Source organism: Rhamphochromis longiceps, linkage group LG15, assembly GCF_057381845.1.
Source record: "Rhamphochromis longiceps isolate RC_006_pf linkage group LG15, R_longiceps_female_GT1.1, whole genome shotgun sequence".
Taxonomy (NCBI): Eukaryota; Metazoa; Chordata; class Actinopteri; order Cichliformes; family Cichlidae; genus Rhamphochromis; species Rhamphochromis longiceps.
The window spans coordinates 3,636,262-3,662,996 of record NC_140571.1 but is presented as its reverse complement, the minus strand read 5'-3'; the positions used below and the strand labels follow the sequence as shown (position 1 = coordinate 3,662,996).

The 26,735-nt window shown below is 42.6% G+C and overlaps 1 protein-coding gene across 1 annotated transcript in view; it reads left to right on the top strand.

Moving 5' to 3' along the window:
• The first annotated feature begins 3,360 nt into the window (after positions 1-3,360).
• phip (PHIP subunit of CUL4-Ring ligase complex) overlaps positions 3,361-26,735 on the top strand; it is a 42,127-nt gene continuing 18,752 nt past the window's right edge. Inside the window, exons 1-25 of the mRNA XM_085383365.1 lie at positions 3,361-3,673; positions 3,787-3,845; positions 3,931-3,960; positions 4,112-4,171; positions 7,199-7,349; positions 7,586-7,684; positions 9,289-9,449; positions 11,860-12,081; positions 12,929-13,029; positions 13,924-13,994; positions 14,329-14,429; positions 15,246-15,286; positions 15,753-15,851; positions 17,008-17,164; positions 19,728-19,862; positions 22,013-22,141; positions 22,243-22,468; positions 22,859-23,002; positions 24,490-24,673; positions 24,773-24,875; positions 25,016-25,153; positions 25,311-25,408; positions 25,553-25,760; positions 25,908-26,018; positions 26,279-26,386. Coding sequence (XP_085239491.1) covers positions 3,634-3,673; positions 3,787-3,845; positions 3,931-3,960; positions 4,112-4,171; positions 7,199-7,349; positions 7,586-7,684; positions 9,289-9,449; positions 11,860-12,081; positions 12,929-13,029; positions 13,924-13,994; positions 14,329-14,429; positions 15,246-15,286; positions 15,753-15,851; positions 17,008-17,164; positions 19,728-19,862; positions 22,013-22,141; positions 22,243-22,468; positions 22,859-23,002; positions 24,490-24,673; positions 24,773-24,875; positions 25,016-25,153; positions 25,311-25,408; positions 25,553-25,760; positions 25,908-26,018; positions 26,279-26,386 — 2,976 coding nt within the window. The 5' untranslated portion in view covers positions 3,361-3,633. The remainder of the gene's footprint in view (positions 3,674-3,786; positions 3,846-3,930; positions 3,961-4,111; positions 4,172-7,198; positions 7,350-7,585; positions 7,685-9,288; positions 9,450-11,859; positions 12,082-12,928; positions 13,030-13,923; positions 13,995-14,328; positions 14,430-15,245; positions 15,287-15,752; positions 15,852-17,007; positions 17,165-19,727; positions 19,863-22,012; positions 22,142-22,242; positions 22,469-22,858; positions 23,003-24,489; positions 24,674-24,772; positions 24,876-25,015; positions 25,154-25,310; positions 25,409-25,552; positions 25,761-25,907; positions 26,019-26,278; positions 26,387-26,735) is intronic.

Genomic DNA, 26,735 nt, shown 5'->3' with positions numbered 1-26,735 from the left:
TGATCAGCGCACTTGCCCACAAAGAATCAATGGGTGCAATGTATCAGAAAGTTCCAACTCTGTGCAAATATGTCCTTCTAGTGTCCTTTTTTGGTCACATTTAATTTACAAGTTCATTTAATACATTGTTAAACAACAATGTATCTATTTTCTTAACCACTTAACCAGTTTAGGGTTGCGCTGCCAACTCCCAAAAAATGATTTTTCACCTTCAGTAAACATGAAACAATCATTTTGAATAAAATGAAACTGAAATATATACAATAAAAGGTTTGATTTATTCAAATGCTTACCTAACCATACCACTTTATTTATAAAGTGCTTTAAAAAACAGCAGGGCTGACCAAAGTGCTCTAAAATAATCGCAAACATAAAAGACAAACACAGGACAGAGAACCCGAAACACTAAAGAGCTGTAGAAGCTGAATGTATACCAATCAAGTAAATCTCTTTTGAGCAGATTTGATTAATTTATCATTTTACATTATATAAAATTATGTGGATAACTTACATGTGATTAAATTAGTTAAAGCATTTTGACCAGAATTTTATTTTCAATGTATCCCAGCTGTCATGGGGCCAAAAGCAGGGCACATCAGCCCAGGAGCTCCTAGATGCAAGGTTATGGTGCAAACCACTCAATCACCCTTAGTGATCTAGTTTTATATTTTGTTATTACTTTTAAATTTTTTATTTACCTTTTTTTTTACTCATGTTTCAGGTGGTTTTATTCGTTTCATTGTCAGCTGTAGCATCTTTATTTACTCAAATATGCAGGGAATTTGAAAGTGAGACAATTTCAGAAATTCAGAAAAAGTGTAGCAATGCAAACACAACCCTCTGTGAACGTAGCAGAGTCACAGTATTGTAAACATGACAAGTCTCAACAAAAGTAGTGAAAGATTTGACCACTATAATATTTATTTTCACGTTTTTTTTTAATTATTTTAAATTATTTTCATTGGGGTTAACTAAAATGTTTTATCACACCTACTTTTACTTAACCTTGATCATGACACTTAAAAAAGAGCCATTGTATTAACCCACAGAGCAGACCATTGAATCCAGACTAAAGATATGAGAAAGGTTACGTGGCTGCAAAAGTACTTAGCTGAAACTTCTATTTTCTAACTAGTGAAGACATCAGAGTCCTGATTGTCTGATGATTGTCTCTAGCAGGGAAAGAGTGTTGAAGCCAAGTAATTTTCCACACCTCACAGGATTTTTAAGCTATCTGGCAAAGTTTAGTAAAGGGTGTGGATTTGCAAGGGTGTGGATAAACAAGTATCTCTGTGTGGACTGTTGTCAAGATAACCTCAAACCATTTCAGATCTCTTTTTTAATGTGATTAGTATTTATCAGTGAGCTATTTATAGTAAAAGAAAACCTGTAACTGATTGCATCTTTTCATAACCTTTGACTCCTCTTAGGCCCGTAAAGTGACACATGGTGAGGTTGCCTCCTTGTGGTGGTGTCAGCCCACACAATAAACTTAGTCATAAGAGTTCAGGTCAACCGGTAAAATACAAGTTAATGATTAGGCTGAAAAACCCATAACTGATCATCTAAATATTTTAAGTATTATTTTAACTTTTTTTCTGTGCTTTAAAAAATATATACAGAATTTGTTGGTCAAATTACACCCAATCAGTGAAGTCCACGGATGGACAGTTTAATCTGGCCTGATACGATGCGCACATTTGGAAGAGAAGATCGAAAACTCTGTCAGGGGAGGGTCAGAATACTAAAGTGGATTTTTGAAAAGCTCAAATATTGCTTGTTCCTCTCAGAGTAATCGTCCACCCACCTATCTGCCAGAACGCTTTTGACATGGAATAATGGTAGGTGGTGTAGCCACTGGTGATGAGAACACTCTCTGTTGAGTTCCTGTCCATCTGGCAGCCTATAAATGTTGTATTATTTGTGTTTAACGTTGACAAAATGAACCCATAATTGCCTAACGATGCAACATAAATGACAAAGTTGTGGAAAGTGTCGATACAGACCTAATTTGTGTGCGTTACACTTGATTTTATTTGAGTTACACCTTGTTAGTTTTACAAATAGAATGGCATTACTCTGTTTAAAATAGACAAAAAAATGAAGTTGACTCTTAGAAGCACGAAGCCTTATAGCATCTTCCCAGATGCACTGTTGATGTGTTAGATTTGAAATAGTTTATAAAGAAGAAATTAAAATGTAGAGGTGATATGTTTCTGTACTAGTGTTAATCATTTGTGCAGGTAGACTGAATTATATGCAACTGTAAGTGGGTGTGAATATTTCAATTTAGCTCAATTGTACCACATAGGCAACTTCACACATGTAAGCTATAGATATGAGTGAAAAGAGAAAAAAAACAGAAGATATGTGGCAAAATATTTCGAAAAAGAAAACTCCAAACTGTTGTAAAATGATCTGAAACACGTGTGGTGTGTATTTACCTTCACTTTCATTTGTGTCTTACTTGCAGCAGTAAACATTAAATGTGGGAAATAAGATTAGACCAGGAGGGGTTGTTTGTCATTGGTGACGTGGCTTTTAATAAAACTATAATGTACGTCCCTTGCACACATATTATTGTGAGTTTACTTTAAAAAGTAAAAATTAACACCAAAGAGTTGCTGTTCCTTTTTTTTTCATTCACAGCTGTCACCGAGGCATCCTGTCATGCATTTCCTTGATAACCCCCCTTGATGTGTGTGCCTTGTCTCAGTGTCTCAGTTGCCACTAAATTGCTGTAACTCACGGGGTTTCATTCATTAAGCTGCATTCCCCTTCTCCAACCCTTCCCCCATTTTATTGCCTGGTAGTATTTGGAAGAGAAATGGACGACTTCCCCACCAAACGGCTCCCTGAGAGAGTGGGTGTGTTAGCTAGGACATCTTATTACACAATAGCGACAAAGTTACGACAAGCGAGACCAGCAGCAAGAACACGGAGAGCTGATAAGAGAACAGGCTAGCTGTGGTGTTTGATAATAAAAAAATAATAATGATAAACTAAGCTGAAACGTTTGCTCGCCTGTAAATCCCTCTCAAACACGGGAGCCATGTTCTGAACCCGCCAGCTACGAATATACAGAAAATAAATATGGCAAGAATTAGGCTGTGGTAATCCGCAATAGACACTAAATGACAGAGGAATGGACTCTAATGAATAAAAATGTGATAAATGCCGTCTAGTTACAAAATAACAGCCATTCTGCAGCAATGTGTCCTCTCCTTTAGCAGGCTGCCATTTCTACCTCCCCTCGACGGCGGCGTACGTGAGCCACAGCGCCTGTATTCTTCCGCAGAGGGCTTGCGCTTTTTCCTTTGAGGGGGAGGGGGATTAAAACAAACATGCCTCCACGGCAAACCGGTCGTAAGTGAAATTCGCCCCAGCCGGCGCTCAGTACAGCCACAATTTAGCCATTCGGTCTTTGTTAAAGGAAGGCGGTGTTTGGCGGGGTGAAGCCTTCAGCGCGCACTAATTATCGCTCCGCGGAGGTATACTCCCGCAGCCGGGACTTCGTGCGAGCGAAGCTGAATGGAGGCAGCCTCTTCCTGGTGGATAAACAGTGACAGCTACAGGGCAGCCACCTAGACCCACCACACAGGCTCTGGCGCTGCCCTGGCAAACAACACCAAAATGGCTTCAGACAGTACACACATCGCGCAGTTGACTTCTGGTGAGTAAAGGAGATCGGAAACTATGTCACGGTCGTTGTAATATCCCCCCAATTTCCTCGGTGCCCTCTTCTAACGCAGCTCCCGTCCTCTTCTCCCCCTCCAACCATACCAGAACTGTACTTCCTAATAGCCCGATTTCTAGAAGCTGGACCGTGTCAAAAAGCAGCCGAGGTTGGTGTTTTCGCATTTTAGGAGAATTTATAATATGTCGGCAATTGTCACGAGGTGTAATTCTGTATTTTTATGCTATTTTCAGACCCTGATAAGGGAGGTGGAGGAGAAGGAGGTAAGCAGTCAGCAGCACGAGAGAGATGCTTCTCTCTGCACTGTACTTTGTAATGTTGCTTTGACTCTGATTTACCATTTACTGTTTTAAAACATCACCTGTAACGTCTATAAACTGGGTGATCACGGTCCACACTGTTTTTCCACCTCAGCTGCTGCCCAAAAGGCTGGACTGGACGGGGCAGGAACACCCCGGGACGTACGAAAATTTGGTAAGGGTGCTGTATAACTGAGGAAAAAGTTTTTAGAGAGCAAAATAAAAATTGAATTTCCCGCAATTTTTAAATCAGGTGGTGGAGCACAAACTGAAGAAGGACTTTGCAGGGCGAGTCGGCTGCAGGCTTTAGGGGGAGGGAAGCTGCTCTTTTTGGAGCACTTACAAGGGGCTCGGGTCCCAACCTTGTGTGCGCCACGGTGTGCGAGTTTGGTGTCCATGCATGTCCAAAAGGTTGCGAGAGTTGTTGGTGAAAAATGTGTGTGAAATGTTGATACGTCATGAGTGTTGTGGTGTAGGAGCGCCAGGATCCGGAGGAGGGACTCCCTGCGCCACGAGCCTCTAGGAGAGAGAGAGAGAGAGATGGAGGCGCTCTTGTCCTGCAAGAACCATAATTTGTGTGCATGGGTTGAAAACACACAGGGGGGCACAAGAGTTAGAAAACAGGACTTTTTTTTTTATTCGTGGGGAATATAAAGAGTATAGTCAGTATAGCCGGAGACACGGCTCGCCCCCTGTTCTTTGAGGTTGTTGTGGAGTGGTTATTTTTTATTTTTTGGGGAGAGGGTTGTTTTGGTGCGAGCTCGGACGGAAAAGCAGAGGAAGGATCAGTCGGTGTGAAGATGCGAGGTAACGTTCAGCTTGATGTATTATAATCGCGCTATTAATTGGAGCGCTTAATTGTCATGTAAACAAACGGGGCTTTCGCCTGAAAGCGGCGTTTTTACGCATGGGGGCGTGGAGTGAATTCACCATCCTCTTACATATTTGTTTCCGAGTCAGACCTGCTAAAAGCGCGCACTCCCCGTTATCTTTTTTTTCTTTTTTCCCTTTTTGTGTTATTTTAAAAGTTTTATTTTAATACTGATTTTAAAAAACAGCGACCTGGTTAATCTACGAGATAATGTTTGTGGGGGACGATTTCCGTCTTCACGTCCCAAAGCACACACGGAACTAGATGGCGTAAAGTGCAGCTTGATCGCCATGTAAATGTATAGGTTTAAGAAATTATTGACAGCGTCGTTCTGCCCGCTCGTATGAGTGTGTGTGTGTTTTTTTCTTCTCTCTTCCTGCTTGGCTCGCTGGGCTCTCCGTTCCTCCTCCTCCCGTCCCCAGTCTTTCAGCCTGCCTCCAGTCTATTGTGCATAATTTCCCGTATTAAAAAAATACTGCGGAGGGGTTTTAATTATTAGACCAAGCGGAAGCAGGGAGGTTAGAGGCAGGAGGGCAGGATATCGGCTGGATTTATTTATTTATTTATGATTATTTATTATTTTTTTGTGGGCGTTTGTAGTTAGATGTCTAGGGGGGGGGGGGGGGGGGGGACGCTGTTAAAGAAGGGGGTTGGGCATCACTGAGGACTCAACAATGATATTGTAATAATTAACGATATTAATTGCGGCTAATTAACGAAGGCGGATTCATTAGATGTTCGATTGCTTTCGTGTCGCATTTCAAACTGATCAGGAAGACGAAGCGCAATGAAATACGGCCGTGTTTTTGAGTGGAAGTGGAAGCCTGCATCGTTATCAGCACAAATGTGTTTAGACTCATTTATTAACGGATTAATTGTCAGTAATAATACACTTTAATGAATGCAAATCTATGTCAGAGGCAGTGATGCTTGAGGTGAAAGATGTTTGTAGGGCTATGAATGGAAAGCAGGATGTTTATAATAATAATAAGAATAATAGCAATACTAATAATGATTACATAGAGGGTAACTTGTAGTGGTGTGGGGTCATGTGCTTTGTGATGGTGCAGCCGTGGCTGGGGGAGTGTTATCCATTACCCTTCAGAAGGAAGGAAAATGGAGCAAATTGTTATTGCACATCACTTAGTTTAGTGTGTGTGTGTCAGTTGTGGGTCTGCGTGTACCTAAGAGGGGCTGATATGTACTTAGAAACACTGATCACGTCTGTGAACCAGCAAGGATGTTGAAAGCAATTAAGGGGTCATTAATTGTGTGTGTGTGTGTGTCACAGAGACAGATAAAGGAATGGAAAAAGTGTGTGTGTGTGTGTGTGTGTGACTGAGTGGAATAATTGTTTAATTTCAGGCTTACGTGTCTGAAACAAAGCCGATGACTGCACGTCTGATTTGAGTGAATACATTTAAACCGATCTGGCTTGCTCCAAGTAAACACACTGCTGCATGCTGCATTATTTTATTCCCCTCCGTGTCTCGCTTACATCCCGGCTGTATCGTGCGTGCCATTCCACTCATTCAGGCGTGCATGTTTCTTTAGAAGTAGGCCACGCAGGAGGGTCCCCATGTGTCAGTGGAATCAGAGAGGCTGTGTGTTTATAACAGCGTAGGTTTCTGTGTGCTTCATCCTTATGTTGCATGCCACACCCCCTCCATCCCACCACACTGTTGTAGTGCGTATGCTGCTGGGAGCCGCACCATTTAGAAGCCTTCATCTTTTTCATTTTAGTGTATAAATACGTGTCCGGTTGTATTTTTATTTCTGCAGTTTATTAAAAAAAGGAGGATCTTATCTGTTATTTTATCTGTTATCGGTTTAGTGTGATTTCCTCTGACACACTCAGAGAGCAGAGGGGCCTTTACTTGCATCCGCATTTGTGGAAGTGGCCTGGATTTTTCAGTGTTTCTGTTTGCTGGAAATACTTGAATTTGAAATTAAAGTTTCAATTTCCCTTTACTTTGCAGCCACCGTTTGCCTTCTGACATGTTTTCACCCCCTGATGTGTTCGATAGATTTGTAGATTTTTGTGTGTGAAAATTGGCGTAGTAATGTGGAACCCATTTGTACCTCCACTGAGACGTTTTCTTTTTCACACCACTGTCGTCGGGTTCGAGCAGCAGAAATCATCCAGCTGGTGGGGGTTTGATGTCTTGACACAGCAGCTTTTGGCAGGAAAGCTCTTTGAGCACATTTCTCTCAGCTTCCTTTTTATCTTTTTTTAAACTCTACCACCCTCCCCCCACTAGCAGTAGTTGTTTTTTGTGGTCATTTACCAGCCTGAAGACAGATTTAATCTGAGTGTATGCTTGCGTTCAGGTAAAGCTCTACAGGCACATCACGCCAGACCACCTGCTGCAGGTCTGCACCAGAGTTTGTCCGCTGCTGGAGAGGGAGGTCCCTGCCAGTGTGCCTGGACTCACCAGCCTTCTAGGAGCTGGCAGACAGAATCTTCTCCGCACCGCTAAGAGTGAGTTCACATGCAGTGCATTTGCATACTTAAATATACACACGTGCAAAAACACCCACTCGCTCAATGCCTGTGTCTTCCTGCGTGTAAGTGCTGACTTACCAAGACATGGAGTGAATGTATACATTTGCGTGGTTATGCAAATATGACTGCATACATCCAGATCAACATGCACAACACACACTTAACTATAGCTGTGCATGTGCTTATGCATCTGTGCTGTGTGTAAATTCCAGGTTGCAAACATGTTGTGTGGAAAGGCTCAGCGCTGGCTGCGCTGCACTGTGGACGTCCACCGGAGCCACCTGTTATCTACGGGAGTCCGCCGAATATTGGTAAGGAAAACAGTCATTTTGGTAAAGTGGGCCAAAATGACTGGGCCAACTATTGATTTGCCTAAAGAAGTCTGTATGTTTGCACACAGACTTGTGGACTTGTTGTGCTCCACCTCGCGCTTAATAAACATGGCCATAGTTTCCAAAAATCAGGGGGATGCATCTACAAATAATCCAAAAGCTCCGGCTCCAGACGTGTATAAGAGCGCTGTTTGGACAGTTTTTTTAAACTCCTGGATCTGATGTCAGTGTCAGTGAGAGTGGATGTGCTCAGTACGACCATCTCAGTCCAGGATTATACTTGCTTGTGGAGATGCACATGGACAGCTGTGGACACCATGGATGAGTAGTCCTTCCTGTTCTATTTTTTTCCCCAAGTCCTCTTGGAATCCATCTGAAGCATTCATGCGAATTTTGGCACACTGGTTGCAAAAAACTGCAGGTCACATGGACACTTCTCTACAGAGCATCTCATGAAACGTGAAGGACGAAAGACCCTCTATAAACTAGCAGATGCAGCAACTATACCACCGGCATCAGATACAGCGCAGAGGAGCCTTACTCATCTACATTCAAACCTACTGTGTGTCAGGGACAGCCAATCAGAAGAGGGTTGTGCTGCGGAGGATAAATAAGATAAATGAGGATTATTTTGAATGGTGAATCATACAAAGCCAATCTTAATAAGTCCAAGAGTGAAAAGATGGAGGTCTTTTTTTTAAAAATAATTCACTTTAAAATATTTCAGCATTCTTATGCTCTATTGTAAAAACTTGTGTCCTTCAGATTAGCAGAAGAACAGTGTGTAGAGAGCTTGATGGAAACGGTTATGCATCATGAAAGTAGCCGCATCCAAGTCTTACACCGCCAAGCGCAATGCAAAGTGTCGGATGCAGTTGTGTAAAGCACGGCGCCACTGCACTCTAGAGGAACAGAGTCGTGTTCTGTGGACGAGTCCAATGGACGAGTCTGGGTTTGGCGTTTGGGTTTACTTTGTGCCAAGTATAAAGTATAAAGTTTGGCGGAGGCAGGATTATTGTTTTTGAGGGGTTTGAGGGAGCCCCTTAGTTCCAGTGAAAGGAACTCTTAATGCTTCAGGATATCAAAACATTTTGGACAATTTTATGCTCGTAACTTTGGGGGAAAACTTTTGGGATGGCCTCTTTTTGTTCCAACATGATTGCGCACCATTGCACAAAGCAAGGTCCATAAAGACATGGAAGATCGAGTGTGGTGTGGAAGAGAACTTGACTGGCCTGCACAGAGTCCTGACCTCAACCTAATAAAACACCTTTGGGATGAATCAGAGCAGAGAATCCGAGCCCGGCCTTCTCATCCAACATCAGCGCCTAACCTCACAAAGGTGCTTCTGGAAGAACGCTCAAAAATTCCCATAAACAAACTCCTAAACCTTGTGGAAAGAAGAGCTGAAGCTGTTATGGTACCAAACTGACAGGATATTAAACTCTTTGCATTAAGATTGGAGTGTGCATGGGAAAGCAGACGAGTGGAGACTTTTGTCAATTTAATGTATATTTAGTGACGTTTACATCTGTACAGTCGTGTCTTTCCGTACTAACGTGCATGTTTTTCTTGACATCCAGTGGAGACGAGCTTCTGCCGTCGACTGAATGGCGCCTACCGTCTCCGTCAGCTGGTGCCCACGGCCGTGTACACACACATGAAGATGCACAAGAGGATCCTGGGACACTTGTCGTCCGTGTACTGCGTGACCTTCGACAGGACGGGGCGACGCATCTTCACCGTAAGTTTTCCCACGCGCGTTTTTGTTCGACGTTGCGTTGACATTAGCTTGTGAACGAGAGGCTCTGTGTTTGTTTAGAGTCACGTCTCGCATTCTGTGTTAGATTGTTACAAGGTGCCGCTCGCTCACCAAGATGCACAAGCATCTGCGTTTCATGCTGTAACGGTTCTGCTAGGCGGTAATTACTGTTTACCTAACTGTGGTAGGACGCTTTTACTCAGTGACTCACAGCTATAACCTGTTGGGTTATACGTCGGGAAAAACTCAGACAGCTGTGCGATGATAATAATCACGGGTAATGAAGTGAAAGCATTTATCTCAAAAGAAGTAAGCTGACCTTTGCCCCCTGGGTGCCCGTTGTATACATTTGCCGCATGCCTTTTCCACCTAGTTTGAGAGAGGTACAGCTTCTGGTAACGTGTTAAATGGTGAAGGAACAATGAGACAATGTTGATTTAATGTCGCCGTCCTTCTGTTTGGAATCTTGAGTCAAACACTGCCTGCTGTTCTACACCATTTTCAGCTTTCACTTCTTAAATCTCTAAAAATGGCTGGCTGCTGAGAGGAGGAGGAGGAGGAGGAGGGGGTTAGATTGAGTGTCTCTGTGTCTTTTTTCCTGTTATCTCTCTTTCTCTCTCTTTCTCTCCCCCCGTCCTCATGCTATGCTGCCCCTCCTTTGTTCCTTTCTCTTCCTCCCTCCCCCCCACTCTTCATCTTGCTATTTCTCATCATAACTGGAGAAAATGTTTCCTCTGAGGCGCTGGCTAAGTGCCAGAATTAAAATTCATTCTTGCTCTCCCTCACTTTCTCTCCCTTTTCCCCCCCCCCTCTCTCTCTGCTACTTTTCCCCCTCCTTTTATCACGAGATCATTTTTATTTATATATGTTCTTATTTTTAGATCTCTTCAGTCCTTTTGCTCAGGCTCTTATGCTGTTTCAGGCATATTAATTGATTATTTTGTGCGCCCTAAAGATTCGCGGGGATCGTTGTGTTCGGTGAACAAGTGCACGCAAGTTTGGTCCAACAACAGCTTTGCTGTCAGTTATATCGATTTGCATAACATAATTTTAAAAACAGCCAATTCTTGTGGTCACTTGAAAAGACAAATCGAGAGCAGTTGGTTTGTGCTTGTTGTCCTTGTGACTGTGGTTAAAATCTTATCTGTAGTTGTGAGGAAACAGGGAGGATTGCACTTTGCTCTTAAATCTATGGTGGTGCAGACGGCGTGGCAGGTCTCCCAAAATGCTTTGTAGTTATAAAAGGTCAAGGCTTTCGGGGCAACCAACACGTCAGCTGATACTTAACATACAGCACTGTGTTAGTTATTTTATAAAGCGTTATGATTTTTCAAAAGGTTTCAGGTGCATGTTGGAGCACATAAAATGAAACACCGTCATTAACAGTGTTTGACCCTCAGCGTGTCAAAAATTCTTATTTTAAAGCGAAGAAGTTTAATTTTATGAAGCGTTACATCCTGAAATCGCTGGCTTTTTAAAACAAGTGGATTTGTGTTTGTGTGTCTTTCGCGTCTTCATCACGGTTACCTGTTACTTAAATAATTTTGAGCTCTTAACTAAAAAACAGATGGATCTGGCAACGTGTTGAATCACGAGCATTTTAACCGTCAGCGAGTTGGATCGCAGTCAGGCACTCGCCCCAAAGGCGGTTTCACGATTGAAGACTCGATCGTGCACTTTGATTGCAGACTTATGAGTGTTTAAGGAGAATCTGAGCTAACAATTCTTGTAAATGCTTCACTAACAAAGCTTTTTTTTTGGTAACTATTTATAAATATTAATAGAATTATTATTTGCTTCTACTTTGCTACAAAACCGTTACAAAGTAAGAGGAGATGAGTTGGTTCCTGCCTGATCTATTTTCTGTCCCTCCGTTCTAACAGTCGAGTTCTCATGTGTGTAAAACCAACTCTGTGTCATCACATCCAGTCTCAGTCTACTGAGTCAAATGTAATCAGCCTAAGATATTCTCAGACCACAGTAACAGTGTGCGTGTTCATTTGGCAGTGCTCACTGTTGTTTTGCATTGATAACATTAGCCAGGGAATGTGTTTACATGCCAGCTGCGGTCTTTTTCTCTTTACCTGTTAATAATAAGCTGATTACAGTGCATGCAAATGCACCGTCAGTGCCTTGAGATGTTCATTGTAGCTTTTTTGTCAAAAAGCAAATTAATCATTGATCTATTTTTACATTTCAAGAGTCTCTTTCCCTCCTCTGTTTGTATTCCACATTTGCCAATTTGCTGAGAGTCCTGCTCTGCAGCGTGCCCAGATAGATTTTGGAAATCTTCTTCAACTTCACATTTTTAATTTGTCTTCCCAGAAGCAGATGCGCTGATCTCAAATGTGAATCTTCACTCATGTGCGGTGGTGTTTTCTTTCTGTCCCAGGGCTCAGATGACTGTCTCGTGAAGATCTGGGGAACAGATGACGGGCGTCTGCTGGCAACCCTGCGCGGCCACGCTGCCGAGATTTCCGACATGGCCGTCAGCTATGAGAACACCATGATTGCCGCCGGCTCCTGTGACAAGACCATTAGAGTGTGGTGCTTACAAACCTGCGCTCCTCTGGCTGTCCTGGAGGGACACGCAGCATCCATCACCTCACTGCAGGTATTGTTTTAAAGCTGTTTTTATTTCATATTCTTTACAGACTGGGAGAAGCCACCACAAACTGCAACTGCATTTTACTGTAGAAAGCTAGGTTTTTACTTAACAGGCAATATATATCTATATAAATGTTTTTGTGTTTACAGCACACAGTTTAACTTGTGTCAAGTTTTATCTGTGCAACTGCTTTCAGTTTACTGGACGCTTTGTTAGTCACCCTTATCTGCTCCTGGCTGGACGCTCTTTTGCCTTTATAACTGCTTTTAATCTTCATGGCAGAGATTCAACAATATGCTGGAAGCATCCCTCACAGATTTTGGTCCATATTGATGTGATACCATCACACAGCTGCTGCAGATTTGTTGCACATGCATTGTATTAAAAATCACATCCTAAAGGTGCTCTGCTGGATTGAGATCTGGTAACTGTGGAGGCTGACTTGAGGGCAGTGAACTCACCGAGATGTTAAAGAAACCACTTTGAGATGATTGGAGCTTTGTGTCATCGTCCTGCTGAAAGCAGCCATCAGAATATGTGTTGACTTCAAATTCTGACCCAGCATCTGGTTGTTACAGCAGAAATTGATGCTCATCAGACCCGGCAATATTCTTCCAGTTTTGGTGAACCCATGAGAATTGTAGCTTCAGTTTGCTGTTCGTAGCTGACAGGAGTGGCACTCATGTAGTCTTTCTGCTGCTGTAGCCTGTCAATGCGATTGGCTGATTCCATATTTGCTTTAAAAAGCAGACAAACAGGTATACTTAATGAAGTGCCCAGTGAGAGCGACTGTGTTTGTGTGTGTCTTTGTCCTCTGTTCATTCCGCTAATCTCTGATTGGTTGTGTTTGCAGTTTTCTCCTCTCTGTAGCGGCTCCAAGCGCTACCTGTCCTCCACTGGAGCTGATGGCACCATCTGCTTCTGGCAGTGGGATGCACGGACACTCAAGTTTGGGTGAGAAAAACACACGGTCTCACCTGCACAAACATTTCTCACACTTTGTGCATCAAGCATTTTGTCAGCACGTCATCGCAGCTCCTTTTCAGACACGGCATACATAACACAGTTGTCCTCATCAATCTGTAAGTGACAGCGTTCTGTCATTCAGATAAAGGTCACTTTTTGAGCTCATGCTCCTCACGGCCTCATTCAGTGAATTGCGCAGCCGCGATGTAGAAAGCCACGGTTTGGATGCGATATTTGGCACGAGATGACACGTAGTTTTCAGTGGAGTAAAAAGACTTATTTTTATTTTTAGAAGTTGATCTGAGCTTCCTGCATCTTCTTCCTTATTGTTACCTGCACTGGCTTGTTCCTGACGCTCATATTACCTCTCTGTGAACCTTGTCCCCATATTGTCTCTGCTACTCGATGCAGAGAGCCTGTGCTTCATTAATGGGTCTCTATATACTGGCCAGAAACCTGTGCACGCCCTTGGAAGTCAGTGCGGTGTAATCTTATTACGTAAATTCGACTGCTTGCAGTTTAGGCATGTGTTGCACTGAAATAATTACTCGGTCGCACACGGTCTTTTTGTTTTTTAAAAAGAGACATGAAGTTGATAAATTTTGACGAATGGAAAGGAGTGCATGTCTGAAAGAGGCTTATTTGTGTAAAAGTTTGATTGTATTGATCTTAAGTACACATGAATTTATAATTGTCTCTGTATTTAATGGCCAACTGGCCAGTTTTAGAAATGTTTAGGTGCAGTATGTAAAGCACGCCAAACTCAGCCAAGACGCCAAAATGTAAAACATTTTCTATTAAAAACACATGGTGGTGGTTCTTTGTGTTAAATTGTGTTATAAATGATTTTGTTCTCGTGTGTGTGTTTGTGTGTGCGTCCAGTCAGAGGCCCAGTAAATTCACAGAGCGCTCTCGACCCGGCGTCCAGATGATCTGCTCCTCCTTCAGCGCAGGTGAACGCAGCTCGCTGTGGTTTTTTTATGCATGCTTCCAGAGCACTGACAGAGAAACAGAACAAGATGCTCACTCAGACTAACTGGAGAACAGCACACATTGTGCGTCACCACTTGTGTGGCTGCTGCTCCTTATCAGTAAATGTGGAATGACTGTGGTCTGTTTTTTGTGGGTATTTCTATTTTAAGGGTTAGAAATATTACTGGTTTGCAAAAGCACGCACATTTGCAAATAGTTAATGTATACCAATGTCCCCGAGGTAAACCAGTGAATGTGAAACAAATATTACCCTAATCTTTTTTCTTTCTTTCTATTAAAAATATATGCATCCAGGTGGTATGTTCCTCGCCACAGGAAGCACAGACCACATCATCAGGGTATACTACTTTGGCTCAGGCCAACCAGAAAAGATCTCTGAGCTTGAGTCCCATACGGTGAGTCAGCGTACTTATTTATTTATTATTTAGTTACTACAAAAACAGCTTTAATCCAAGCGCACTGTGTTGGCTTATTGAACAAGTTTACGATTTGAGCTAGTTTTCTGAGAATATTACTAAAAATGATCAAATCTGTAGCTGTAGCTCTATAGCTATAGTTTTCTTACTGTTTGTGATATAGTTTTATTTTTTTCAGTGAAAGCTCCTCTTGATTTTTCAGTTTGATTTATTTTAACAATAAAAGCAAAAAAAACATGCTGGCTTCTGAAGTTTTCAGCCATATATCAACCTCCTCAGGAACATCTGAAGCAGACCTATAATAGTCTTCCTTATTTTCTGTCCTGTATATACTCTTCTAACCACAGATGCTTCAAATAACAAATACGACATGTGCACAAACAGTGCTCATTTTCAGACAGTTTTTTCCACTCTTGCCTGTGTATGATCTCAGCAAGAGTGGATATAGTTATTCCAGACATACTGCTCTGATCATGAGCACCAGCTGCTGTTCAGACCTTCAGTTTGTGAAGAGAGCCAAAGAGGAGGAATTGAGAGGATAAATAAAAAATTGGAATATCTATTTGGAAATGTGAAAAATACAAAGCTGCTCTTATAGTAGTCAATTTTAAAGGTGGATTTGAAATGATTTGTCACAAATATTGTTCTTGTCAATGAAACGTGGAATTGTAATTGAAAATGTCTGAGATGAACGAGTTATTTGACATTTTTTAATTTGCTGAAAATACAGTTTAACCCTAACTAAATAAGAAATAGGCTTGCGCTGACGTTTCTCTCTCATATTTTCCCACTTAGGACAAAGTTGACAGCATCCAGTTTTCACATTGCAGTGACAGGTGAGTTTACACAGATTGCATTTCTATACGTGTGTGCGTGTGGTACATAGTTATTGCAGTTAATTTTTCTGCACCACTGTTGCGTTGTGAACCTCGCGGTGCTGTGATATAACTTGATGATGTCAGCAGCTTTGCTTAATGTCTAACACACACTCTTTGTGTGTGTCTCTCTCTCACAAACACACATTCAGACACACACTTGTGCTTGTGCGCGACATATTAAACTAGACGGAGTGCAGAAAAACAAGCTCAGCTGTAATTCCCCTGGGTTGCTGTAATCTAAGCAGGGAGGAAGGTGTAGACGGTGTATGCAAAGAGCCAGGGTGGTAGAGGTGGAGATCCGGGGGTACATGTATTTACTGTTGATGTGTGGAGACGGAGGGAACCATTTTACTGCAGGAAGCTGATCTCAAAGTAAGTGTTATATTTTCATTCACATAAATGTGTGCGCGCGCTTGTGTTGCAGGTTTGTGAGCGGCAGCAGGGACGGTACAGCTCGGATCTGGCAGCTTCACCCTCAGGGCTGGAAGAGCATTCTGCTGGACATGCAGACCAAATTACCCGGGTATGTGTCTCTGCACTGCCGTCAAGGCCTGGCCTTCCCATTAGTGCTTTTGTGCTTGGAATAAAGACCTTGTGAGCTGGGATCATCCTGGAGGTGATGATGTCAGTTTACATTTTAAAATAATCAATCACCTGCATTGAACGCTACAGTGTGTGATGAATTCTTCTCATGAAAAATGCAGAGTTTTGAAGTGTTTTACACGTGCTTTTATGTATTTAAAGTACAATGACCTACTGCATAATATAGAGAAGCTGCATTGTTAAGTTAAAGAAAAATCTCTTTCACACCTGTGGGATAAAGTGTGACATGGTGATTGATTACCTGACTGCTCCTAGACAGAGTATAGATTTATTCCCAGACGGTGCATGAGTAGAGTACACTGACAGACTGTTTATGTCTTTGTTGCCTGAACAAACGCAACAAACCTAATGCAGCAACGAGGTCAACTAAAACAAAACCTAAAAAAAGTCCTAAATGCCCACAACTTGGATAATACAAGAAGTTACTTGAAGTATTTAATAGAGTTAAATCTATAACCATTGCTCCTACAATCGGTCTGTAAAATAAAGAAAGTCTGGGTCAGGGAATTGCAGCAAAAAGTATTGGGATGTTTTGGATGTGTTGATTTTCACATCTTTCTTATGTAAACAGGAACAGCTGGGGTTGTGAATAATTATCTGAAGCTGCAGAAAGATAAGGTTTAACTGTCAGATTGGTCTGGCTCCTCATTAACGGTGTAAAAAGGGACTGAGGAAAATAGAATACATTCCTCAAAAGGAAAGGACAGTGGAGTTTTTTAAACTTAAAACTAATGTAGTTAGAAAAAGATGCGTTTCATTTTTTGTTGCGTCTACTTTTTTTGTTTTGTTTTTACAGTATTTTCATATTTGATACACAGTCATGGCCAAAACATTTGGCAGTAGCACAGAGTTTGTTTTTCATGCAGTATGCTGCTCAGTTTTTATTTAGATGATTTCTTCCATGTTTCTGTGATATGGTGAAGATGAACCTTTATTGGAAATGAATAAAAATTTGAATTTTGGAGTGATGCTGCTGCTAATACCTTTGGCAACGACTCTGTGTCTGATTTTTATGTGTAAACTAAACTAGAAAGACCTCAGTTAGTCCTGAACGGCATCACTGCTCTCCCCCTCAGGAAGTACAACCCTCCGCCGCTGGAAGACAAGGTGACCAAGCTGAAGGTTACCATGGTGGCATGGGATCGCCATGACAGCACAGTGATAACGGCGGCCAACAATCTGACGTTGAAAGTGTGGAACTCCATCACTGGAAATCTGGTCCATGTCCTGATGGTATGTGGTGACTTGACACTCGGACACAAACAAAGATGTGTATCATAATATCGTAGTTCAGTGTTGTGTGTTATTCTGTAACAGCTCAGATCACTGTTGACTGGACCACAACACACTGCCAGTTCACACTGTATACACATGCATGGCCCTCAGAGGTTAAACCCTCTTATTCACTTATCCACATGTTGATGTTATTACAAATTTTCACTTTTTCGGATGCTGTGAGTTAAAAAGCCCTGCAGACATACAGCCTATTAGCACATGAGTAGGGATGGGTATCGTTTAGGTTTTATCCGATACCGGTGCCAAACCGGTACTTTTGAAACGGTGCCGGTGCTTAAACGGTGCTCAAAGAATGTAGAACACACACATTGTCCAAAAACCTCTCATGTTCAGCTGTTTTTTTGTAAAAAGATAACAATGTTAGCCTTTTCTGCAGCTATAGGGGATTTATGGCATCACTCTTAGCTGGAAGCAGTGCTTAAACAATGGAAAAAACACAAACTTTATCCAAAAACCTCTCATGTTTAGCTGTTTTCCACTTTTTCTTTGGTCATTTTAGCCTTTTTGGCCAGGGTGAAGGGAACATCTGCCATCAAACAAGAAGACAGTCGCATGTAGCTATGATGATGTTTGCTAGTTCACCTTACATGCATTAATGTAATAACGTGGTTAGCCTACTCAACGTAAATTACACACGAACAACATTAAGCGACTCACGCAGAGAAGAACGGCTGCTGCTGCATCATCATCCTCATCATTTCTGCTACACTGGCAGGGCTAGGGGCCAGGACTCTCCTCTTCTGGTTCTTGGGGGATGCTGCTAACTCCGGGTCCGATAATAGGCACCACACGCGCAGTAGATGTGCTCGGTGTGAGCTCTTGCAGCAAGCTATCAAATACGGTGCATTTCTCGGCTTTTAAAGAAACACTATGCGTCGCCAGGTGTTTCATCAGATTCGAGGTGTTACCTCCTTTGCACAGTACCACCTTAAAGCACTTGTTGCAGGCTGCTGAGTTTGCATCTTTTGCTGTGAAGTACAGCCAGACTTTTGACCACTTCGCCTTGGGCATTTTTAATCTGTAGCTCTGCTCTAAAAGAACGTACGTACCTGGGCCCGCTTGCAAAGGTAAAATGATTGGCTAGAATCCAAAGTGTATGACATCTCAGGAAAAAAAAGCACCGAAATGTGCGCTGCTTTTCGGTCTGGTTACTACCGTTTATGTCACCGGATACCGGTACCCATCCCTACACATGAGTGATATGGCTCAGCAGCTGCTGTGTAGGCTGTTTCCAGAATAAGTCATCCATGTTGTGTTGTGAATTTTTGATTTGCTGATGGAAAATGCTGTACGTTAGAACTAAATAATAAAATTACATACGATATAAATAAAAGCCAAATAAAAGAAAAAAGTAAAATAATTAATTAGTTAGTTAATAACTAATTTAATTCCAAGAGAAACTAAGTCTCACTACGGTCAAAAGCCAAAGAATAAAAATGGGTTTTAAGACGTGTTTTAAAAGTGGACAGTGAAGGGGCCTCTCTAACGTGCAAGGGCAAGTTATTCCATAATTTAGGAGCAATGATAGAAAAAGCCCCGCCCCTTCCGAGCTTCCTCTTGGATCTCGGTACTTTCAGGAGCAGCTGATCAGCTGACCTAAGAGACGGACAGGGTGTGTAGGGACGTAGAAACTCAGAGAGGTAAGGCGGGGCTAGATTGTGATTGTTTAAAAACAAACATAAGAATATTAAGATGAACTCTAAAGGACATAGTGAGAGCAACGACTGACTGACCCACACGCAAAGTGAGTTAGAGTAGTCCAGACGGGAAGGAATAAAAGCATGGATCACTGTTTCCAAATGCTGCCTAGAAAGAAAAGATTTCACTCTTGCCAGTCGCCTTAAATGATAACAGCTGGACAAAGGTCAGTAATAACAGATGTAAAATAAACTTCCAGGCATCCCAAATCAACAGAGGAGGACTCACAGGGACCACTAGCACCAAACACCAACACCTCTGTTTTCTTTTCATTAAAATTTTAAATGTTTAAAGCCAACCAAGCTTTAATGTCACCCAGACATGTGGTTTTATGGAGATGCCATCCTTCTGCTTTAAGTTATTGTCTTCCTGTCAGTTAACAAACTAAACATTGTACTCAAGTAACTCTTCTGTATTACGGTGTTGCTGTTAGGGTCATCTTAGGCTGCTGCTGTTTCACTACTTAGCTCTTGGCCTTGTTTTCATCATTTTTACTTTATCTTTTGATCAGAAATCTAGTTGCTAACACGCTGTCAGAGTCTCCTTGGTGACGCAGTGATAAAACTGGAACATTTGATAGCTGCCTGAAAACAGTGTATATAAAAAGCAAACAAAAAACAGATGAATATGAATTTTTTACTTGTTAACTTAAAAAGCATGTGGGTTTGCACACTGACAGTGAGAGGATTGCAAAATATGCTCAGCTGTGTGTGGGCTTAAGCATAAAAAGTCAGGTTTGGCTGTTGCTTCTCTTTTCTTATTTCTTAATCTAATCCTAGATGTTCGTGTTGTTGGTCGACAGGGTCACGAGGATGAAGTGTTTGTTCTGGAGCCACATCCCTTTGATCCGAGAATCCTTTTCTCAGCGGGGCATGATGGGAATTGTATTGTGTGGGATCTAGCCAGAGGAGTGAAGATCCGCTCCTATTTCAACATGGTGAGCGTCTCGTCCACAGAACGTCTCCTCGCCCGCGTGTCATCGCCTTTCACTCGCTTCTGTTTCATTCACAAGTGTCCAGATCTCAATCCTCTCCCTGCACTTTTTTTAACTGTATTTTCTCTGTTTATCTGCATATATATGTGGTTTTATCAGGTATATTTCTGCTTCTCTTACACACATTCTTTTCCCATTCCCCTCCTCGTCTCACCCTTTATTTCACTTTCACCCGCTGTTGACCTTCTCCCAACTCTATACTTTCACTTTCTCGCTCTGCTTTCTTTACTGTTCTCACTTCCCTTCGTGCCTTCGTGGCTCTCTCATCAAAATGAATCACATATGCCACTCCACAAATTTATCCAGTGCTTTAATTATTGTAGTATTTCCTGCTTCCTGCTTCTATGGTAACCAAGGACGGCATTAACCACATTCCCAGAACATGTGACTCACATAGTGAGCTGGTCCTTTGGCCAAATCTTGGTGTTGGTCATAGACAGTGAATAGTGTTGCTTAACAACACAAAGTCTTTGTGCATGTGAAAAGGCCCAAGTTTCAGGCTGAAACCTGCTGTGAGACTTCTCCTGAAAAGCATCCTCTTGTCAGGGTTTTTCCTAGCTTTGAATGGGTCTTTTGGTTGGAGGAACAACAATAGGGACGATAGATACATGGAAAGTAAAGTAGTAAGTCAAAAATGCCCAGCAGTAACATAAAAAACAATGCCTTGAAAAATAATTTTACTACAGCAGTGTAAGGAGGAAGCAGTTTTTTCATTGGGTCCGATCAAACTTTGAAAACCTCCCTGTGGACAGAAAAAAACACAAAAGAGGGTTGAAGAGTAAAGGTGAATGTAGAGTAAGATTAGCACAAGCAGAAAGGACACACAGGCAGGGAACTGCATAATCCTTAATTATCTTACACCGGGCCTTAGTGCACCCCCTCACTTCATCCTCTGCCTGCAACAAGCCCTGTTAACTCCCTCCTCCCTCTGCTTTTAAGATGCCTTGCTCTTAATTGGCTGCCCCTCTTAAGCAGAAAATGTGAACAGCAGGTGGGTGTGGCTTACTGTCAGAGCCGAGTGCCTGAGATGACCCTATTAGAGAGATCAGCTCTCATTGACTTTACACAGTGATGTAAATAACGTAGCTTTTAAAGCTGTCTGAACCCTGAAGATCGGTCCAGCCTCTGGAGAGTATGTTCATTTTTAAACTCGCTGCCTGCATATCACTGCATCACTGCGGGCTGGGATGGAGGTGATCAGATCGGGCACTGCTGAGGTGTTGTTGAATCCCAGGTTGCTGTTATAGGGGCCTTCACACAGTAATAACATTGTGATAACATGGTCAGCGAATCATCTGGTAGTCGTTTGGGCGCTGTGGGGTAGGGAGAGCTCCCTCTACATAAAGCTTGTGAGTGGGTGGAAGCATGAAATGGTCTAAAATCTCCTGGTACACACCTGTGGTGACTTTGGACTCGATAAAACAAATTTCACTGACCACTACCAGCACCAACAGAGGACACAGCCCACTCATAGCCCACAGAAACAAGGTCCCCTCTAAACCGCACGGCTTCAAAGTTGCTGTTGAGGCCCATACCTGCTGCACAGACTCTCTGAACGATGTCACTAGTGCAGGACGGCAGAGGCTGTTTACAGGATGCCCTGGTTTCACTTTTAAGCTTGAATTCTTTTGAATCGGTATTTCTATTGTAGCAAAATTATGGTGCTAATTTCCAACAACTCTGTCATCCAGCTGGGCAAAAACACATGCAAGGTGTATAAAACTGAGTAGTCTATGTGCTGTTTGAGTTTGGCATATTTCCATCTTGTAGTTGAATGGAGCCTTTGTGAGAATGAAGGAAAACCCGCAGATCAAACCAAAAGCAGCAGCTGGCTGACGGTCAGAGCAGTCAGGGGTTTCTTGCTGATTTCCTGTTGAAGAAGTTTTGCTTTCTGCAGGTGTCCTGTCGGTTTGCATAAACAGGCTACTGTTGTGCTACAAACTGTTTGATGTTTGTTCTTTGTGTGCATATTTCTTTCTGGACAATTCTGCTGGCTTGCTGACAAGACATTAATAGTGGGTTGTGCCCATGCAGTTCAAATAGCTACAGTGCAGTTTTAAGATTTCCCCTCCACTCTGTCTCACCCTTGATAGATTGAGGGCCAAGGGCACGGAGCGCTGTTCGACTGCAAATGCAGTCCAGATGGGCAGCACTTTGCAGCCACCGATTCCCACGGTCACCTGCTCATCTTTGGCTTCGGCTCCAGCAGCAAGTACGACAAGGTAAACTGACCTGCAATATTTATGCACATACACGACAACTCATCGCATGTTATTAGTAATAACAACAGCGCCGCACCCTCTCAACCTCAAAACTGTTTCAGATAGCAGATCAGATGTTCTTCCATACCGACTACCGGCCACTGATCCGGGATGCCAATAACTACGTGCTGGACGAACAAACTCAGCAAGCTCCACACCTAATGCCCCCTCCCTTCCTGGTGGATGTGGATGGGAATCCACATCCACCAAGATACCAGCGGCTGGTGCCCGGAAGGGAGGACTGCAGGGATGAGCAGCTGATTCCTCAGATGGGGGTCACTTCCTCAGGTATTCAGGCTGAAATAAGACCTCTTTCTTTGGAGTTCTGCTTATGCGCTTTAGATATTTGCCTGGAGGTGATGCTGTCTTCTGTCTTATCAGAGACCATCTGTCTGTGCTGTCATAGCCTGACAATAATCTTATCTGTCTTTAAATGAGCTCAATGTGAGGCTTTTATTGAAACTACAGTAGCAATGGCAATTAAGATTAGAGTTCATAAGGCTGTTGGCTGGGATATAAACAGAAGCAATCAGCAGTTAATGAAATGTGTTAGTAAGGCACAGCAGAGATAGTTAAGTTATTAGGCAGCAGTTGTATTCGTCATGGCTGTAACAATGGTTGGATTTAAGCTCATTTTTTAAAATTCTCTCTCTCTCACTTTTGCGCTATTCCTGGCAGGCCTGAATCAAGTGGTGAGTGAACAGGCGGTGGATGGTCCCAGTCCTCTGGACACCATGATTCAGAGGCTGCAGCAGGAACAGGACCAAAGACTGGGAACCAATGACATCTCTGCTGCTGCCTCAAACACCAGGTCCAGCAGAGGTAGGAGTCATGACATTAAAGCGATGCTGACTGTTTATTCTGATTCATTCCCCACCCAAATTTCTTTTGTTCTCATTTTCCTGGATTCCAGTCATTATTCACATCTATCCATAGCAGCACTAATATGTTGGAGCATCATCTTACACTTGAAGCAGACGTGTTTGCTGTGATTGATTAATTCGTAGAATTAACAGCACATGTATTACAGCCACTATTTATGTTCTCTCAGACCTTTAGGTTGACAACATGATTCGTGGATCGTGAAGAGAGTTTTTTTTATTACTATTCAATGAAATAATGCATAATTTGCAACAACTGCAATTATGTAAATAAGTGTCTCAGTGGAATTTTAAACAGGAAATGTAATAACCCCCCCCTGATTCAAAGAGTTAGTGAATGCAGGGAACCTGTTTTCACAGAGCACACTGAGAGTAGGTAATGTGTGTTTGTGGGATATGATTTTTTATTTGGTCAATTAATTCTCAGAGTGATGAGTACAGAAGATCAGAACTATTTGTGTCCTCAGCTCTGGTGCTCCGTGGTAGCACATGAAAATAGAGTGTGAGCCAACTGCATTATGAAAGAACACTTTTTTTCCCTTTATAGATTCCATCAGTCGGTGGCTTAATAACTGATATCTGCATGTAAAGATGAAGACATCTGTAGACAAAGCTTGTCCCAGCTTCCATTTGTGGTGTTGGTTTTATTGACCAGTGACATCAGACATCATGGGTACATGCTGGTAAACGGCCAGTGTGGAGACAAAAAAAATGTTCAGTCTCAAAACCATCAGCTGAAGACAATTAAGCTTTTTACTAGCTGCATTAAATTTATTTGCATTCTTAAGCAGTGACTGGTCGTCTCAGCCTGTATATCTACTGGCTGCACCTGAGCCCCTGTGTTATGTCCCCAGAGTCAGCAGATTAGCTGATGGGCTCCTAAAATACTTAATAATCGACTCTCTACTATTTGAAGTCACGTTTTAAAAAAGTATTTTTTAAACTCCTATTTCTTACCTATGCAAACCAATTGTGTTTGAGTCCTTGGTGATTAGTCGATTAATCACGGGAGATAAAATAAATGGAAAATTGTTCTTTTTTTAAAAAATAATTTAAATAAGAAAAACATGAACTTGAGCTTTAAACTTCTGGTTTTGGAAGAAAACTGCAGATAATTCTGTGGGTTTTATGTAATCAATGAGTTTCATTTATTTTTTAAAATTCAGAATCTCAGATTTAATTATTATTATTGATAATTCAAATAATTTCTAGTTACAGATTTTTCCAATTTATTTCTCATTACTTTCTCATTTTATATCAAAGTTTTCTACTGTGATGCACTGAAGTGTCCCATATGTCACACCTTAACAGAAGGTCTACTGGAAATAATTCTGAGATTTTGCTAGTGGGCTCATCATTTATTTAGTGCTGTGCAACAGTTCCCCAACAGTTTAAGTGAAACCCTATCTCTCCTCCCCCACCCCTCAGGATCTGTGGGATCTCCCACTGAGGTGCACTCCCCGCCCAACGTGGGTCTACGGCGCAGCGGGCAGATCGAGGGGGTCCGCCAGATGCACAGCAACGCCCCTCGCAGCCAAATGGCCACAGAGGGAGATCTGGTAGCCTGGAGCCGCAGGGTGCTGGTCCCTGAGCTCGAAGAAGCCTCTGTCAGGTAACTCCTGAAACAGATATGTACACAAACACGTTCTCACATTCTCTGGGGCACAGGATCTCCTAAATATGACGAACCTCGTGATCTGTGTGTGTGCAGGAGACAAGTGAACTGGCGTGAAGCTAAAGGAGAGGAAGAGATCAATATTTATCAGTCAGAAAGGAGAAGACGTACTCTCCACTCTCTCCCCAAGGAGAGCAGGGTGAGTTCATGAGCATAGCTGTTCGACTAGATTATGGCTGTTTTATTATGATTTTTTCTTTTAATTTTTTAATTTCTTAACCAGAAATGTCTCAAACGCAGGACTTTGGTTACACTCAGCTCCGTTCTTTGCTTTTCCAGGTTCATCCGACATCAGAGTGTGTGGTAGACGAAGCGAGGAGGAGCCAAGGTAACCATGGCTATCAAACCCGCGCTGCTATGGAGGAGACAAGTCGGCAGAGTGCTGAGGCTGCAGATGAGGATGATAGCACCTCAGAGGTACATATTCATACTGCATTGTTACGAATTTAGTGAATAGTTTTAAGTTTTGATGTTCTGAGGATTTTACATTTTATTATAATGATTTTTGTCTTTCTTTGTCTTTTTTTTGTCCATTTGCTTTTGTGTCCTAATTTAATTTTGTATGTGTTTTCAGGGAGAGGTGGAGGTACGGCAAATAAACGGGCACTCCTCAGAGGAGGAGAAGGATGAAGAGGAGAAGGAGCCCTGGCCAGATGAGCATAGTAGTTCGAGGTAAGAAACACCGAGCGCATCTCCAATTTATCACGTCACTCATCTCCCGACGATGCGTTCGCACACTAAATGCAAATCAGAATGCGGCACGAGCAGACGCCGCACATCTGTGTGTTTAATCTCGGCCCCGTGATGTATTTGCAGCGATTACTCCAGCGATTATTCGGACTGGACAGCCGATGCCGGGATCAACCTTGAACCGCCCAAGAAGAGCGTTAAAGTGAAGAAGAAAAGCAGCGGCTCAGAGGAGGACGGGGAGAAGAAGAGGGAGGGGAAGAAGGAAAGGAAGAAAGACAAAGCAGATAAAGATGGCGCATTACCAAAGAAGAAGAAGCCAAAGGAGAAGAGGAAGGTTTGTTATCAGTAATGAACTGCATTTTCCTTCTCCGAAGTTATTTGAAGCTGACGAATGAACTAACTTAATTCAGTCAGGTCTTTTGCTTCACGCCGGATTATAAGCAGTGTACGTGTCATATTTATTCTGCTGTGCGTCTTGCAGAGGACGCAGTTTCAGGAGCAAGGGCTAACTCTGGAGGAATGGCTTCCCTCTGCCTGGATCACAGACACGGTCCCCCGGAGATGTCCTTACATACCCCAGATGGGCGACGAGGTACACGCCGACCGCATCTTCACCACATGTCTGCTCACACCAAAACACAGGGTCATGTTTTACATGGCAACAAGGACTAAAGTCTGCATCACAAGTCAGAGACCTCATGTGGCATTAACGGTCATTACACCCATGAAAACAAAAGGGCACATCTCGAGCAGTTATGCCATGTCGTTGTAATTACATTGCAAACGCGCACCAAAGGAATTTACAAGTGCAGTTAAAGCCGTTAATTCTTTTGCATATGTGTGTGTGTGCAGGTGTACTACTTCAGACAGGGCCATGAAGCTTACGTGGAGATGGCCAAACAGAAAAAAATTTACAGCATCAATCCTAAGAAGCAGCCGTGGCACAAGATGGAGCTCCGGGTAAGAAACAGTTTGACAGTAAAATCCGAACCAAAGCAGCGTTTCTCTGAAAAGCGCTGCCTCTCTCCTAAATATGCAGTGAACCGCAGTTATATCCTGGCTTCACTGACATTTTGAAGGTGTCATATTTTCAGTGACATTTCTCTTTTAAGAATGTAGACATCCAAAGGTAAAAAGGCGAGCCCATGAGAAATTTTTAAAAAAGACGCTGTGGGCTTGCTGAGCTTTGGTCCGTGTGGGACATGGTCGTGTATGGAGGGGTTCACCCTGCTACCCCCTCCCACTGGGATGTGGATATTTGTTGGTGCGCGTGGCTGGATGTTCTGGCGTGGTCGTTGACCCACTTCCT